The 18,645-nt window shown below is 37.2% G+C and overlaps 1 protein-coding gene across 2 annotated transcripts in view; it reads left to right on the forward strand.

Annotated features, from left to right (window-relative positions):
* Positions 1–18,645, forward strand: part of ATP6V1A (ATPase H+ transporting V1 subunit A) — a 67,092-nt gene that overhangs the window by 17,240 nt on the left and 31,207 nt on the right. For both annotated transcript variants that reach the window (XM_090276766.1, XM_090276775.1), the window contains exons 2-3: positions 13,058–13,152; positions 15,590–15,718. In XM_090276766.1, coding sequence (XP_090132892.1) covers positions 13,068–13,152; positions 15,590–15,718 — 214 coding nt within the window. In that variant the 5' untranslated portion in view covers positions 13,058–13,067. The remainder of the gene's footprint in view (positions 1–13,057; positions 13,153–15,589; positions 15,719–18,645) is intronic.

Raw genomic sequence — 18,645 nt, forward strand, 5'->3', positions numbered from 1 at the left:
TTCAATAAATGGTACTGGGAAAATTGGAAAGCCACATGCAAAAGAATGAAACTAAATTACATTTTGACCCCATGAACAAAATTCAAAATGGATCAAAAACCTAAATATTAGATCTGAAACGATAAATTGTATAGAAGAAACATAGTTACTAAACTTATGAACCTTAAAGAACATTTTATGAACTTGATCCTGAAGGCAAGGGAAGTAAAGGCCAAAATAAATGAATGGGATTATATCAAACTAAAAAGCCTCTGCACAGCAAACAAAAACACGTAACAAAACAAAAAGGCAACAAATCAAATGGGAGATTATATTTGCAAACAACAACTGTTACAAAGGGTTAATATCCAAAACATATAAAGAACACGTACAGCTCAACACCAAAAAAACAACTGAGTTAAAAATGGACACAGTACTGCCCTGGCTGGTGTGGCTCAGTTGGATATCATCCTGCAAACTGAAAGGTTTGATTCCTAGTCAGGGCACATGCCTGAGTTGCAGGTTCAGTCCACAGTCAACACACGTAGGAGGCAACTGATTGATGTTTCTCTCTCACATTGATGTTTCTCTCCCTGTGTTTCTCCCTCTCTTCCCCTCTCTCTGAAATCAATAAAAGAAAAAAGAATTTTTTTAATGGGCAGAGAATCTAAACAGACACCTCTCCCAAGAAGACATACAAATAGCTAACAGTTACAGGAAAAGATGTTCAACTTCACTAGCTATTAGGAAAATGCAAATCAAAATTACAATGAGAGACCACCTAATACCTGTTAAATTGGCTATTATCAAGACAAGTAATAAGTGTTGGACAGGTTGTGGAGAAGACGGAACGCTCATTCACTGCAGGTAGGAACATAAACTCTTAGAGCTTCATGATGCCTTTTTCTCAGAAGGTAAACTCTGTCCGCAAATAAGTATTTTATTATGATCAAATAGATTTTTCTTCATCTTTTAGCTATTATTTCCAAAAGTAGTCCTTAACTGGATAGAATGTACTTTTTCAAGTGTTGCATTAAAATAATACTCCTGTATCAATGAAGTGTCCCAGAGTTTGTATGTAAATAAGTATTTTCTTAGAACCTTGGCATTTAGCTTTTCTATAACACCTCACTCTTACACTCAACAGCTGTATCATCCAAGACTGATAGTTAAAAGAATTATTTCTGGGATGAGATTACCAAGTATAGTACATTAACCAGTATTAATTTTGAGTAGGCCTTATAAAATGGAAGGAAAAAAAAGTGGACCTCCAGTGTTCTGTGATTTGCCACTGCAGTGTTCTGCAGAGTGGGGGTGGGGAGGGGGGACAGGGGAAGGGCACTGATGACTCATTAGAGCAGATGGTTGCCTGCGCTAACCTTCCGGATTTGCGGGGGGTGGGGGGGGTTCCCTGGGGGGTTCCCCCACTCTTTCAAAAAATATGGATAGAGACCCTTACAATCTGTGATTGTAAGAATCTTAGTTGTAAATTACAATTATTATCGTTGAAGGTAGTGTCAACAGCTTAAGGTAAGTTTGTAATGTAATCATTGAGTTATTTATGAGTGCAGCTATGTATATCACATTGTTTTCATGAAAGCAACTATCGTGTTTTTCTTTTTTTAATGATTGAGAGCAGCAAGAATAGCTGTATGTTATACTAGGAAGAAATAATTAAGTAGCGTATAAAACTGTAGCATTAAATCATAGCATGATGGTTTGGGCTTTATGGAGATTTAGGATAAGATTAACTTCCAATACTATCTAGCCTGCACTGTAATTTGCTCATTGGAAGTTTAAATGTTTTGGGAGGTTGCTTTCTAAACATCTTTAAAAGCCTCTGCTTTTTCATGTAGAGCCACAGTTTTTAACTGGTGTGCTGCAGAAATTTTTAGAACATACAGTACCTGACTAGTTAGGGGCACTGACTTCTTTTCCCTCTGATTGTCAAATAAAAAAATGGCGACAGCCAAAACAATATCCGTCTGGTGTAAATGAATCAAAATTATATCTATTTCTTCTTAGATTGGCAAACAATATATTTTTTGGTATGCCACACAATTTTAGTAATTAGTTTATGTGTGCCATGAGATGAAAAAGGTTGAAAACAGCTGACAAAGAGCCATAAGCATTTAAGAGTGAAGCAGAGGATTTTAGTGGGGTAATTTTATTTTCAATGTTAATGTGTATGACTATGCTTATCAAACTGCTATATGCTCAGTCCAATTCAGTCATGAAAGAAACATAATACATTTACCTAATGAATCATTTTTATTTTACTCGTGAGTGGATAGCACTTTCATATTTTTCTTGTAAGAGATGTTGTATATGAGGACATGGAGCATATGCAGTCAAGCTCAAAACATCAAAAGCAATGCTTGTTCAGTGGAATGCTGTTGAAACACTGGCATTAGGAGAAGAGTCTAGTACTTAATAAAATTTACATTCTGCTTTAAAAAAAAGAATATAGGAAGAGCATACAAAGAAATTTCCCTGCTTACAGTAGACTGCTATAACATCCTATTCTCAGTCAAAATTCTGGGGAGGAGGGTGGAGGTGGTTATTTGTTCACTTCAGTGTTTGCTTGTTTTTCTGCTGTTGGGGTGCTTTGGTGAAAATGCTTTAGAAGTGTAATAGGAATCCCTATTTTAGTACTGTGGAAATTGCAGATTTCAATGTTCAGAGAGCCTGTTACCTTGAACCAATCTTTGGACGTTTCTCTAAGTGTTTTAACTGTTCAGAGGTTGGAGCATGCAATGTCTGAACCTAGGAAAACATCTTTTCCAATTCTATCAGAATAGAGTACTTTAGAAATTAAATAAACGTTTATGAGTTGAGACTTATTTCCCTGTAACTAGTGATAAGATTTAAAGGATGAGGAGCAAGTTCCTAGTAGAAATTAAAGCTTTGGTTGCATGGGAACCTGGCCTTTTGTCACTTGCTTGATTTAGCCTGAGCGTTGCCCTAAATGTCCTGCTTTCTAAACACACTTTTGTACTTCTTTTCACACTTTCACAAAAATAATTACTAAAATATAACTAAGACAGAAAACAGGCCAAAAATTACATGTAGGGGTGTAGGTGTGAGTCTTAAGTTTTCGTTGTCCTGGGAGTAATTGTTCAAAATTCTATTTTTTTAGCATTTTGGGTTCCCTGGAAGAAGATGCCAAGAAAGAGTTTGATGTATATGGTATTTGTTAGGGATCAACTTGTGTGAAAGGAAGGGGGCAGAAGCAGAGTTGGGTAAAAGAAGTTGAAATGCAATGCAAGTCCAACAAAACCTCAGCCAAACTGGTGGGGAAGTCTGGAGTGAAGTATTGCCTGCTGCAGTATCCCACACCGGCCTCTTCTTCTTCTTCTAGCACCCCTATCCTTCCAGGACCTGGATGCTGCATCTCCGTGTCTAATCTGATAGAATTGCTGCCTTTAGGCAGAATGTTGTCCCCTGTACCTTATGGAATTAATTGTTCAGATGCAAAGAACAGAAAGCAGCCTAGTTATAGGCTTTAGAGTCAGACTGCCTTGGTTCAAATCCCACCTTCACAGCTTGCTACTTTTGTTGTCTTGGATTAAGTTACTTAAATTTCCATTCTTTTAGTTTCCTTTTTATTAAAGGGAAGTGGAATTAGGGAGATCTGAAGCTATTCACTAACTGTTCACTGAGTACTTATTTTTCTTTGCACCTCATGAAACTAAAATTATATGGAGCAATACAGACAGTAAACAAGTACATGAAAAAGAACTATAATCTTTAAGATAGTTAATTAGAAGTGCTCCAAGAAAAACCAATGTAAGAGGATTAAGGATGACAGTGGGAGGAAAGGGACTATTTCATTGGATTGAGGGAAAAACATCTCAGGCACTGGTACAGCAAGCGTATAGCTGTCTGTTGCTGGAGCCAGGATTAAAATTTAATTATATTAAAACACCAAAAATCAACAAAAATGCTTGGAATTCCTTCATTTTATGCTTTTAAAATGTATTTTCCTATTTTATCCTGAAGGATGTGTTCAGAACTGGTTTGAAGATATATTTGTACCACTTCTCTGTATATAGTGTAACACCGTGGAGTAGAGAAAGCTAAATTACTCATAATCATATTTTTCTCCTCTTAACACTGGCTTTTGAAGTAGAATGACCTTGATTTTATATATGTACAGTTGACCCTTAAACAGTGCAGGTTTGAACTGTGCATCCACTTATACGAGGTCTGTCCGGAAAAAGTCCAGCCATTGTTAACAAGAACAGTTTGCATGACATCAATGTAATCTAGCAACAAGGTGAGTGGACTGGAATGAGCATGATTGAGCGATGTCAACTTCACTGTACTACTCAGTGGGGGCGGTAGACACCATTGAGTGAGCATGTGTGCTGTGTGGCTGTTGCATTCAAAATGACTGAGTGAGTAGAGCAACAAATCTGTATCAGATTTTGCCTTAAGCCTGAAGATTCCTCTGTGGAAACTATTCGGTTGATTCAGAAGGCCGCAGCTACGGGCAGCTGGTGATTGGCAACTTTATCACAACAACGCGCCCACTCGTGCATCACATTTTGTGCAGAGTTTTTTCGTGAATCATCAAAATCACCCAGGTGACTCAGCCCCCAGACAGCCCAGGTTTGGCGCCCTGCAACATCAGTCTTTTCCCAAAACTTAAATCACCTTTTAAAGAGAGATTTCTGGCCATCGATGAAATTCAGGAAAATACGATGGGGCAGCTGATGGCAATTCCAACAAAGGATTTTGCAGTGTTTTAAACAGTGAAAGAGACGTTGGGAGAATTGTGTGAAGTTCCAAGGTGCCCACTTTGAAGGGGAATGAGACGTCATTGTCCTGTGTACAATCTTTGTTTCTTTTTTTTTTTAAGTATATTTTATTGATTATGATGTTATAGTAGTTCCAGTTTTTTTTCCTCTTTGCTCCCCTCTGCCCAGTACCCTTTTTCGCTCCAGCAACCCCACCCCCCCTTAGTTCATGTCCATGGGTCGGTCGTGCATATAAGTTCTTTGGCTTCACCCTATCCTGTATTCTTAACTTCCTCCTGTCTATTTTGTACCAACTAATTATGCTTCTTAATCCCTGCACCATTTCTCCTCCTCCTCCCTCCCAGGTGATAACCCTCCAATGATCCCCATACCTATGATTCTGTTCCTGTTCTGGTTGTTTTCATTAGTTTGTTTTTGTTTTTATTTTTTCAGACTCAGTTGTTGATAGTTGTGAGTTTGTTCTCATTTTAATGTTCATAGTTTTGATCTTTTTCTTAAAGAAGTCCCTTTAACACTTAATATAATGAGGGCTTGGTGATGATGAACTCCTTTAGCTTTACCTTGTCTGGGAAGCACTCTATCTGCCCTTCCATTTTAAATGATAGCTTTGCTGGATAGAGTAATATTGGTTGTATGTCCTTGCTTTTCATCACTTTAAACACTTGTTGCCAGTCCCTTCTTGCCTGCAAAGTTTCTTTTGAGAAATCAGCTGATAGTCTTATAGGTACCCCTTTGTAGGTAACTCTCTTCTTTTCTCTTGCTGCTTTTAAGATTCTCTATCTTTCATCTTTGGCATTTAATTACAGTATGTCTTGATGTGGTCCTCTTTGTGTCTAACTTGTTTGGGACTCTCTGTGTTTGCTGGACTTGTATGTCTATTTCCTTCGCCAAATATGGGGAGTTTTCCTTCATTATTTTTTCACATAAGTTTTCAATTTCTTGCTCTTCCTCTTCTCCTTCTGGCACCCCTGTGATTCGGATGTTGGCATATTTAAAGTTGTCTCTCAGGTTCCTAAGCCTCTCCTCACTTTTTTCAATTCTTGTTTCTTCATTCTGTACTGGTTGACTGTGTATTTCTTCCTTATGTTCCAAATCATTGATTTGAACCCCGGTTTCCTTCCCTTCACGTTGGTTTCATGTAGATTTCCCTTCATTTCACTTAGCTTTCGCTTCTTTGCTTCTGCATTTGCCATACTCAAGCGTATGTGTCAAGCCTGTGAGCATCTTTATCAGCAGTGTTTTGAACTCTGTGTCTGTTAGTTTGACTATCTCCTTGTCGCTTAGTTCTCCCACTGTAACTTTAATTCATTCCCTCTTTTGGGCCATACTTCTCTCTCTCCTCAACTTGAAAGGATCCTGTTTCCTCTGTGTCTTAGGTAGAGCTGTTGCACCTGTTACATTGTAAGGGGCAGAGCCTTAGGTATTCATCAGTACAGGCGACCCATTTCACCACATTGTGGCACTGTATGTTGGGGAGGGGTCTGAGGGGGAACAATACTGCTTGCTCAGCTCTTGCCCCTTTTCTAGGCACTTCTCCCACTTCCTGTATGGGACTGGCGCCCTTCTAGCTGTGGCCCTAGTTGTGGTTCCCAGAGTGGGTGGATCTGCAGAAGCTTTAGTACTGTGGGGGCCTCTAAACAAACAGACTAGGTTGATAGACCAGCAGTTTCTTCCTCTGCCCCAACTCTCACTGGTTTTCACAGTCAGAAGCAATAAGACTTTATTTTCCCAACGCTGAAACCGTGAGCTGCGTAGTCTGGTGCTGGGAGCACTCCCCAGGTGTCCCTTCTTACTTTTTTTAATGTGTGACTGCACTTTCCCCTGGCTTCTGACTGTCACCGCCATAGCTGCTGCTGCTGCTACCACCACACCACTTCCTCTCCACCCCTCTTACCTGTCTGTATTTGTTCTTTATATCTTTGTTGGGCTTCCATGCAGCTCAATTTTCTGAAACTTCTACTTGTCTCCAGTTTTGAGGTAGTTGTATTCCTTAGTTGTGGAGGAAGACGCAGTGTGTCTGCCTCCATCTTGGCCGGAAGTCTCTTAAGAGGAGATTTCTAAAAGTAGAATGTTCTTTTCAAAATTGATGCCCTGTTTAAATAGTAATATTACTGATAAAATTTTTATAAGCTGTTTACATTTCACAAGGAACATTTTAATAAATTTATTATTAATCACCACTTTGGGGTAGATGGTAAGTATTATTCCTATTTTTAAAATGAACATATTAAGAAATTTTAATCTGTAGCATGTGACTGGCAGAATCAGCTGTGTACCAAGTCTGCTGACTCAAGATGTTGTGACATTTCCCCTTTAATAGACAGATGACTATGTATCATGAATGCCATGGAGGAAATACCCGTATTTGGGGAGGAAGTTAAACTATATGATTTTTTTCAAGTTCTCGTCTGACTTTAAAAATCTCTGATTTTAAATTTTGACCTCTTTTGTGACCTGGCCAGGACAGCTCAGTTGGTTGGAACATCATACCTTGGACAAAGGGGTCCTAGGTTCAATTCTCGGTCAGGGCACATAGCCAAGTTGTCGGTTTGATCCTCCGTTGGGGAGCATACAGGAAATCAACCAATTTTGTTTCTCTCACATCAGCATTTCTATGTGTCTCTTCTCCTTCTGTCTCTAAAAGCCATTAAAAAATGTCCTGAGAAGAGGGGGAAAAATTTTTTTTTACTTCATTTGTTTGTTCACTACTTCTTTGGAGTTGTCCGACCTCTTTCTCAAATAAGTGTTTGTCCCTAAACTTTGTTGTTGTTTTTTCCCCTATTATCTAAGTGGTTTCTAGAAAAACTTGTCCCATCTCTTTATATTCTAGTCTTTGCAATCCCATACCTCCTTAATCAATAGCCCCTTTAGGAAGCTGAAAATCATGGTGAACCACTTTCTCCTTTTCATTATTTCCTCCCTCAAATGCCCTTTTTCCGATTAACTTTTCGATTGAAGATCCCAAAATCCTTGTGACTTATATTATGATATTTGTGACTGTAGTAGTATCTGTTGTTTTTTTTCTTTCTAACTCTATTCTATTATTTTTTATAATCTAGACCCTGCTTTCATCTTTATCAGTAAACTACCAACCTGATGATAGTTTCTATCTTACCATCAATATCATCTTCAAGTTCTTGGTACTTTTTCTTCTCCTTAGATCATATTCGACTCACTTGTCTCCCATTTCTCCATATGTTTTTAATCTTTGTTTTCACTCTTCCCTGTTTGTTTGATCACTCAATTTTAGACCTGTCCACCATCTATGTCCCTGTTAATGACGTCATAATTTTACTTCCCTCATCAATTTCTTGATACCTTGGTTAATAGATTACAAATTGTGTTCCATGGAACATGTGGTTCTCCTACTGCTCCTTCAATAGCTCTCAGAAGACTGAGAAACACTCCTCATCCACCAGAATTAATTCCCAAGTCTTAGGGTTTGGTTTTCCTCTCTTTATGTATTCTTTGTATCTGGACTCAAATCAATCAGCCTCAAGCCTCAAAACTTACTTCACAGCTACCTATGTTCAATACTTTATCCATACTGGTTAACCCTTCTCCTACATCCAAATCAGTTTCTCCTAGGTTTTCAGTGTGTGGTCATTCTGAACGCTTAAGCCATTGTACTTTATATAATACAAATGTTTAAAGCCAATGAAAACTCTTTTCGTTCACAATCCTCATTCCCTACATTTAACACAGTTCCTTTTCCTTGGTAGGAGTTCAATAAACATTTAATAAATTGAATTCTCTTAACACTAAAGCCATGATTATTTCTAGAGCTTTTCAATTTAATCTGTTAACTAAACACTTTTTCCATAAAAGTTATTTCCCAATTTTCAGTTATTTCCTGTTTATAGAATCAAGTCTACTTGGCATTCATTTCAAGACCAACAAATAAGTCTCTCTACCTTTGAATCTTTATTTCTTGCTTTTGTCCTAATATAAACCTTTTATTGTGGTCAGACTGATGTGTTAACATCATGTAAATTTTCTCTCCATTCTTTTGTTCTTGTTATTTGCCTATCTGGAATGCCTTTGCTACCCTTTCTTTTCCTATTTTTTCCACATCTACACCTTCAGCACATCTTCCCTAAGCATTATAATCTTTGAACTATTAGTAAATAACTTCTTTATTTGACACTTTATTACTTATTGACCTGTGACCCTTTATGGTTGGTTTGGGGATGTTATTTAACTTTCTCCCCCCTTATTATTCCCCCTTCTCTCCCTTCCCTGCCCCCCTTTGTTATTTAACTTTTTATATGTACGTGTATTTCATCTTCATTGTTAAACATCATTAATTATTAAGTTAGATCAGTGGTTAAAAAATAAGCTTTCTACTTTGGAATCTGCCAACAATTTTCTATGTGGACTTGAATAGTTTACTCTAGGTTCTTCAGTTTGCACATCTATAAAGAAAAGAGATTGAACTGAATTCCTTAAACTGTTCTGTGTTCTAAAAAAAAAAAAGTGATTTCAGAATATTTTTAAAGAAGGATAAAACATTTAAAAATTAAATGTAAGATATAACTTGTTAGATGGCAAAAAATAGAGCAGTGAAAGAGAGAGCTGGTTGTCTAATTTTAAATAGATGGGCACAGAAGCATCTAAAAGTAGGGGACAGTTGAGTAAAGACCTGAAGGAGGTACAGGAACAGATATCTGTGAGAAGAGTACTCCAGGCAGAGGGAGCAATATGTACAAAGACCCTGAGGCAGAAATGTGTATGTGTTTTTGAGAAATGACAGTTTGATTGTACAGGTGTAGGCAAAAGTAGGTTTTCAGTTGTGAGTACGTGAAATAGTTTATTATTGTGTTATTTATTAATTATTTGTACTACAACTGTAAACCTAATTTTCCCCATCCTTGTATATGCAGAGTAATTAAGGAGAAAAGTAAAGGTCAGAGATAATGGTGAAGGAAGGTAATATGTAGGGCTGGATCCACCATTGGAAAGACTTCACATTGTTACACTGCTTGGTATATTTTATTGATTATGCTATTACAGTTGTCCCAATTTGTTTTCCCTTTGCCCCTGTCCACGTCGTACCCCTCTTCCCTCCAGCAGTCCCCCCACTTAGTTCATGTCCATGGGTCATGCACTTAAGTTCTTTGGCTTAACCATTTCTCTTACTACTCTTAACATCCCCCTGTTTTGTACCTACCAGTTATGCTTCTTAATCCCTGCATCTTTCCCCACATTCTCTCCCTCCCCTCCCCCCCCACCGGTAACCCTCCAGATGATCTCCGTACCTATGATTCTGTTCCTTTTCTAGCTGTTTGTTTAGTTTGGTTTTGTTTTTCAGACTCAGTTGTTGATAGTTGTGAGTTTGTTGCCATTTTAATGTTCATAGTTTTGATCTTCTTTTTCTTAAATCAGTCCCTTTAACATTTTATATAATGAGGGCTTGGTAATGATGAACTCCTTTAGCTTTACCTTGTCTGGGAAGCACTTTATCTGCCCTTCCATTCTAAATGATAGCTTTGCTGGATAGAATAATATTGGTTGTAGGTCCTTGCTTTTCATCACCTTGAATACTTCTCACCAGTCCCTTCTTGCCTGCACAGTTTCTTTTGAGAAATCAGCTGATAGCCTTATGGGAATTCCTTTGTAAATATCTCTCTTCTTTTCTCTTGCTGCTTTAAAGAGTCTCTTGTAGTGTTGAATATGGACAGGTGTGAGAAACGCTAACAATAAAAACTGGGACACAGGACTTGAGCAGTAAAACGAGGCCTTTATTCACAAGTCTGCAGAGCCGGGCGCACCCTCACAGCCAGGAGAATGTGCGCACCAAGCAGACAAAGGAAACTGGTTTTATAGTCTTAGCTTCCCCACCCTGAAATTGCCACCCTAAAGTGATTATCTTCTCCACCCTAAAATTGCCACCCTAAAGTGATTATCTTCTCCACCCTAAAATTGCCACCCTAAAGTGATTATCTTCTCCACCCTAAAATTGCCACCCTAAAGTGATTATCTTCTCCACTCTAAAATTGCCACCCTAAAGTGATTATCTTCCTTGCCCTAAAGTGAGAGCAATTAGCTTCCCCGCCCTAAGGCAATTAGCTCCCCCTCCCCTCTCCTTCTTCCCCGTTTCTCCATTTCTCCATTACTGGTTACTCCGGAGTTACAATCTAACACGAGTTACAATCTAACACGGTTATCTAAATGCCCCTTCTGTGATTTGTAGATAGTAGCTATGCCAGTGCTGTCAGCTTCCTTCTCAGAGATCCTCTAATTACTTTTACCCTTTGTTACTAATGACTTTTTACTGGTTTGGGAGTCACTATGTCCTTGTTTCTAACACAGGGACGCTGAGGTAATTCCAATAAGCAGGATGAATAGCCAGTACGCATGGAGGACAGTGGCTCGCTCAGACCAACAACAGAGAGCGGGAAGCCTCATCCTCCTTTTATTAGGATTTCAAAAGTTACTAAAAATAGAACGGGGTATGAGCTTTACAGCCAACAATAAAAGAATTTTTACAGTTGAAAGAATTCTTTCAAAGTATCATTAATATGTAAAATACAGACAGGGTAACTTCTGGTTTTGATAACATCTAACAGAGAAACAAAGCAGATCCACTAATCATCAAGGCCAGCCCCAATTTAAGACTTTTATCTTCAAGGAGGAAGATGGAGTACTCAACAGACCTCTTTGTCCTCAGGATTCCATGACCCAGTGGCCTTGAACAGCTTAAAGCGGCAGGCGGAGACGAGATTAGCTCCTCACAGGACACCTGGGCGGAGGGACATGGGAATGCCCCTACCCAGAGATCTGTGTTCCTGCAACAGTCTCTCTGTATCTTGAAACGTTGGCATTTTAATTATGAGGTGTCTTGGTGTGGTTCTTTTTGGGTCTACTTTGTTTGGGACTCTGTGTTTCCTGGACTTGTATGTCTATTTCCTTCGCCAAATTAGGGAAGTTTTCTTTCATTATTTTTCCAATAAGTTTTCAATTTCTTGCTCTTCCTCTTCTCCTTCTGGCATCCCTGTGATTTAGATGTTGACACTTTTGGAAATGTTTCAGAATCATCTTATTCTCTCCTCATTTTTCTGAATTCCTTTATCTTCATTCTGTACCAGTTGACTGTTTATTTCTTCCTTATGTTCCAAAGCATTCATTTGAATCCCGGCTTCCTTCCCTTCACTATTGGTTCCCTGTGCATTTTTTCTTTATTTCACTTAGTATAGCCTTCATTTCTTCCTGTATATGTTTGCCTTGCTCAGCATGTTCTCTGAGCATTCTTATCACCAGTGTTTTGAACTTTGCATCTGGTAAGTCAGATATCTCCATTTCACTTTTTCTGAGTTTTGATCTGTTCTTTCATTGACCTATATTTCTTTGTCTCCTCAATTTGGCAGCCTCCCTTTGTTTGTTTCTGTGTATTAGGTAGAGCTGCTTTGATCCCTGTCTTGATGCACCTATTACATTTTAAGCAGCGGAGCCTTAGGTATTCATCAGTGCGGGGTGACCTGTTTTACCGCTTTGTGGCACTGTGTGTTGGGGAGGGGTCAGAGAGGGAACAGTGCCCCTTGCTTGGCACTCACCCTGTTTCCAGTCACTTCACCTACTTCCTGTAAGCGACTGGCACCCCTGTAGCTGTTGCCCTAGCGGTGGTTTGCGTGCATTCTGGGACCATGGGGGCCCTCTTAACAGACTCTAGAAACGGGCAGTTTCTTAGGCCACCTCAACCCCCAGTGGTTTTCACAGCTAGAAGCTATGAGGCTTTATTTTCCTGGCTCTGGAACCCTGGGCTGTGCAGTGTGGCCTGGGGCTGGGATCGCTCCCCAGGTGTCTCTCCCAGCTTTTATCAACTGTTTATGAATATGGGACTGCCCATTCCACCAGCACCTCCACTGCCTTGTCCCCACTGCTTTGCCCCCACCACACTGCATCCTCTTCTCCGGGGCTCCCCATCTCCACCTCTCCTACCCGTCTGGATGAATATTCCTTCTTTAAATCCTTGGTTGTTGGACTTCCATACACTTTGATTTTCTGGTAGTTTTGGTGGTTTGTTTTGTTTTGAGGTTAGTTGTGATCCTTCTTATGGTTATGGGAGGAGGCTCAGCGTGTCTACCTATTCCTTTATCTTGGCCAGAAATCCTTGGTATTTTTTATGGAATACTTTTAATAGGGGTATATAATTCTGAGTTTTAATAATTGTAGAGCATCCAGGAATGATGTACTTTTAACCAAATTTTAAAAATTTTGTATTTTACTCAAGACTATACTAAAGATTAGAGCTGACTACCTATTTAGTTCTTTCACTTTAGTGTTTGTAATTTTAACTTAATTTTTTTTTACCATAGGTAAATTAACATGATGGATTTTTCCAAGCTACCAAAAATACTTGATGAAGATAAAGAAAGCGCATTTGGTTATGTGCATGGGGTCTCAGGACCCGGTAAGTAATATATAATAATCTAATAGTAAAGGTTCCTGACTTCAATTAATGTCTTTTCAAGGTGTTTTAGGTAGAAATACACAAATTCCTGTTCACCTACATCAATTCTCTCGTCAAAAGATTCTATAACTGCAGCCCTGGCCAGTGTGGCTCAGTGAGTTGGAGCATCGTCCCCTATACCACAACATTGTGGGTTCTATCCCTGGTCAGAGTGCATATGGGAGGCACCTGATCTATGTTTCTCTTTGTCTCTCTGGTGCTCTCTCCCAGAAAAATGCCCTCAAGGTGAGGATAAAATAAAAAACACTTTATAACTACTATAAGACTGAGGTAATACCTCCATCACAAGGGCTCATCTAACATTCATTCTCTAAATTTGATGATTATTGAGATACTAATTTGTGATAACATGTTTACTGCGTAAATGTATAATCACTGTTCAGTGTTTTAACAATTTTTTGTTAAATCTGAGGTTAAGAAGCTATAAAGTTTATAGCTGTTAGTATGTAATACCTTATAAATTATAAGTATTCAGTAAATATGTTAATTTGGTTTGAACTTTAATAATGTTTTCAGAGCACTTTTCAGCAATATCAGCCCTAGCTCTTTACATATATAAATCCTTCTGTATGGGTATTTCAGATATCATATAACCAGCTAGCTGTGGAAAATAAGTCTTATGACATGACACTGATAATGGAAAGCAGTTTTAGAGCTCATGTTCATTTTGCCAAAACTTGGGGTACTGCTATATTTTAAGTAATCTCATTCTAGTGTTCATTTTATTCTATTATACTCCTACTGCAAAACGTGATTCACAGTTTTCATAGACAAACCTGCTCATTGATTTATAATCCTTAGTGGAAATCTATTTTTTCTCATATCTTTTTGTAAACCTTATGTTATTGCCTTTTCTAATCACAGTGGAGCTGATGGCCCTTTTCAGTGTTTATGCAAAAGAAAATTGGCAGTCAGGAAGCTTCTACCACTTAGAACTTGGTGTTTGAACTTTAACTTACTGGCAAACAATATATTTTACTGTTTTCAGTCTCTTTTGCTATTCAGAGAAACAATTTTCCCCTTGATGATCAATCATGAGAGTTTTTAGAAAAGGTGGGCAGGCTACACACAAGAATTTTTAGGGAAAAGACAGAACAACACCATCAAAAGAGTTTAGGTAACCCTGGCCAGTATGGCTCAGTTGGTTGGGTGTTGTCACACACAGCAAGGGGTTGCTGGTTGATACCCTGTTGGAGCGCATATGGGAGGCTACAGATGGATGTTTCTCTCACATTGATGTTTCTCTCGCTCTGTTTGTCTTGTCTTTCTCCTCTCTCTAAAAATAAAATAAAATATTTCTCACTAAAAAAAGAGTTTAGGTAAAAATATTTTTCTGAAACTTGTAGGAAATTCCTGGAACCTATTTAATAATTCTTAAGTACTTAATAGGATAAAGAATGGCATACTTTTCGTTTATGTAATATGATTTAAAATTTTAGTTATTTCTGGCTTTCAATGCATTTTAATTTTATACAGTAAGTATACAGATAAATATTTATGAAATGAATCTTCATTGTTTTAACAAGTTAATAAAATTTTAATACGTTAATAGTTTTTACTTGAATATTGCCTAACATATCTCTAATCAGTTGTATCAGAAGGTTAAATATTAGATTTATTTATAGGAACAAAAATAAACTTATTCCTATACCTCTCTGAAAATGTGCAACCTTTCCTCTCTGCCAGAAAAGTAATTTTTGCTTATTAGACAACATAGTCCAAAATAGTAAGTACAAATTCTGGTTCAGTATTTATAAGAATTAGGGATTCTTAGTAAGACTTCACCCAGTGGTGGTAACTGATTGTAAATATCCCTGTGGTGTACGAAAAAAATTTTGTAGATGCATATGTGTTTTTCTAGGTAGAGCTGTCATTAATTTATGAAAAAGGTCCCTGTCCCAGAAGTTTTAAGAACCATTGACATAAAGTATTGGAAAGTAAAGATGTTGTTTCAGATATTGTTTCTCAAAGGAATGGTGACATCCCAGCAGACTGATTAATTGTGTGGCATTCTACCATGATACTAGCTAAAGTTCCTGTTCCGATTTTAATTTTAAAGTTTTTATATTGTCCCCAAACCCATGTGTTTTAGCAACCTGGGTTGATCAAAACTCATATTTATATTATGAGTTTTATGGATTATTATGAGTATGGTATGTAAATGAATACTCTTTAACCTAAAAAATTTATTTTGTTTTCTTCTATATCATACGCTAAAAATGCACTTTTTTGTGAAACTATGTATGTTTCATAGTGGATGTTTCATTTTTCTTATGAATATATGAGAGAGCTGTTTTATTGAATTTACTGGATGTTTTAATTATCTATACTATTCACAGTGTCTTAAGTCACCATAATACTCATGTATTCTTTTCAGTCGTTACAGCCTGTGACATGGCAGGTGCAGCCATGTATGAGTTGGTGAGAGTGGGGCACAGTGAGCTGGTAGGAGAGATTATCCGATTGGAGGGCGACATGGCTACTATCCAGGTGTATGAAGAAACCTGTATCCTTTTTGGTTCAAATTCTTGCCGCTTTCTACGAGTCATATTTTAAGGATTTATAGCAAAAGTAGAAGCAGCAGCAACCAGTGGTACAGAAGCATGAAATGTTGGTGTTAGGAATCTGATTTATACAGGAATTTACTGAAGAAAGGTAATAAGAAATAATGCTCGTCTTAAGAAATGAGAATCACCTTGGCTGGTGTGGTTCAGTGAATTTAGTGCTGGCCTGTGAACCAAAAGGTCACAGGTTTGATTCCTGGTCAGGGCACATGCCTGGGTTGTATACCATGTTCCCAGTAGGGGGCATGTGAGAGGCAACTGATCAATGTTTCTCTCCCTCTCCTTTTCCTGCCTTTCCCCTCCTCCCACCCTTCCCCTCTCTCTAAGAACAACTGCACTTTCATTAACCTTAATATTTCAGTAGTTCACAAACTTTAGAGGGAACCAATTAGACATATTGTAGAAGAAACCATAAACAAAATACGTCAGTTTGTATGGTTAAAATTATCCAGTCGTTTCTGTTTAAAATAGTAAATTCATAAGTAAATTAGTTACTACTCTTTATATTTTTTCTAATAAACAGTGCTGTGTAGTGTATTACATTATAGTTTTATCACTAGGGAATCTACTATTTGGTTACCATAATTTTGGCTTTTAAACATAGTATTTTCAGTTTTCTATAAAAAATAAAGAGATAAAGAGTTAAGCCTTGTGAAGAGAAACTGTTTTCTTTTGCTTCATTTGTGTATTTTACTTAGATTGGTTCTCAAGAGCAGCATTAATTCTTTGGCTATTTAAGATTTATTTGGTACAAAAAAAATTTTTTTTTTCTTTTGCCATACTAAACTACATGCTTGCCAAAACTACTCTGTCTGTGTATTTGGGTGCGCTATTTATAGTAGCTAAAGATTTGGAAACAGCCTAAGTGCCCATCAGTAAGTGAGCAGATAAAAAACTGTGGTATATTTACACAATGGAATACTACACAGCAATAAAAAAGAAAGAACTCCTACTTTTTGCAAAAGCATGGATGGAACTGGAGACTGTTATGCTAAGTGAAATAAGCCATTTGGTGAAAGACAAATACCATATGATCTCACTTGTACATGGAATCTAAGGAACAAAATAAGCTAATGAGCAAAATAGAACCAGAGGCTTAGAATCATGAAATAGACTGAAAGCTGTCAGAGGGAGGGTGGAGGTTGGGACTTGTTGAAAGAAGGTGAAGGGATTAGTCCATGATCCATGGGCATGAACAGTGGTATGGGGATTGACTGACTGGAAGTAGAGGGTGGACTGGATGGAGGGGGGAAAATTGGGACAACTATAACTATAAGCTATAAAATATTATAAAATTAAATAAAGTTACTAAATGACACTGAAAATAAACTAATTTAATTGAAAAATTAAAAGTGGTAAAAAAAAGTCATTGAAAAATTTAAAGAAAATGAGAAGTCTGTAGCTATGAAATAACTAGTCAAAAGTATTTTTTTCTATTGTTACCTTTATCTTTTATTTAATCTTTTATTTGGTTTGCAGATTTAAAGTAAACAAATGAACATGTATACAGTGACAATCCTCCCCACTTTTGTCATCCTATATCTGACAGTTTTCAGAACACACACACACACACACACACACACACGCATGCAGCCATTTTTATTAGTTTTTTTAATTATTGTATATTCTTCTAGTTTATTAATTGCATGAACCAATATCTATGTATTTTTCTTCCCTTTTTTCCTAAAAGATAGCATATTATAGGCATTTAGAAATAAATGTGTAGATATATGATAAATATACTAAAATGTTAAAGGTAGAATCTAGCTAGTAGAGATTGCGGACGGAGTTCACTATAGAATTCAGCCTTGCTGTAGGTTTAAAATTTCTTATAATAAAATATTAGAAATTAAAATATATTTTGGGGATCTTTCTAGAGCAATTCATAGCAGCTTCTATTTCTTTTTTACAGCTATATAGAATTTCATCATATGAATATGCCATAATTAATCACTATCCTAATGATAGAAATTTTAGTTGTTTATAGGACTTTGCTGTTATAAACAGTATTACATACAATATAATTATGGGATGAATTCAGAGAAGTTGGATTTGGGGGCAAGATTTATGCATTTTAATTTTGATAGATATTGCTAAATTGCTGTCAGTAAAAGTTGTACTGATTTTGCTCCTATTAAGTAAATGAGAGCAAGGATGATTCAGTGTGTTTATTTGTAGGTTTTATTCTTTTCCTTTCGTTTCACTTCTTAATTCTTAAGATTTTGTTAAGTACTAATATCCTTTTTAGGGGATGGATGCTCTTCAGTAATATAGTGAAACAATGTTATTAAGGAGAGGCTTTTGCTTCTATTTTTAGTTCTGTGGTTTATCAGACTGCACTAAGGCACTCTGGGCAGCTGCAGCAAATTCATGTGGTGTCCCAGGATATTTCAAATGTTTGAGGTTAACGCAGGAACATTAGAGACCTTGTCAGACACCATGTGACGTGGCAGCCTGAGATAATAAACAGTTTCATTACTTGGCTGCACTATATTGTCAGTGATGTCACATGTTCACAAAGCTGAGCTTTTGATGATTGCTGAGCTAAAAAGCAAGTATTATGTGCAAATGAATATGGATCAGGCATTCAGTCCAATTCCAAGGTTTGAAAATTGTAAAATGCCTGACAGGTACATAATTCCATTTGTAAGAACTGAGGTTATTTAAGAATGAAATTAAAATATATATTTTTTTCTCTTTATGTATGTTTTTCTTTCGAAGTACTACTCAGTTGTTTGGACATATATATTGACTGGACATAAAACTATTAAGAAATGGAATTACTAGATAGCAAAAAGTCACTAGAATACTAAGGATGTTGTGAATTGAGGAAGTTTGTCGTATTTCCTTTTTATAGTATCTAAACTTT

Source organism: Furipterus horrens, unplaced genomic scaffold (genome assembly GCF_987537825.1).
Source record: "Furipterus horrens unplaced genomic scaffold, mFurHor1.1.pri manual_scaffold_1, whole genome shotgun sequence".
Classification (NCBI taxonomy): Eukaryota; Metazoa; Chordata; class Mammalia; order Chiroptera; family Furipteridae; genus Furipterus; species Furipterus horrens.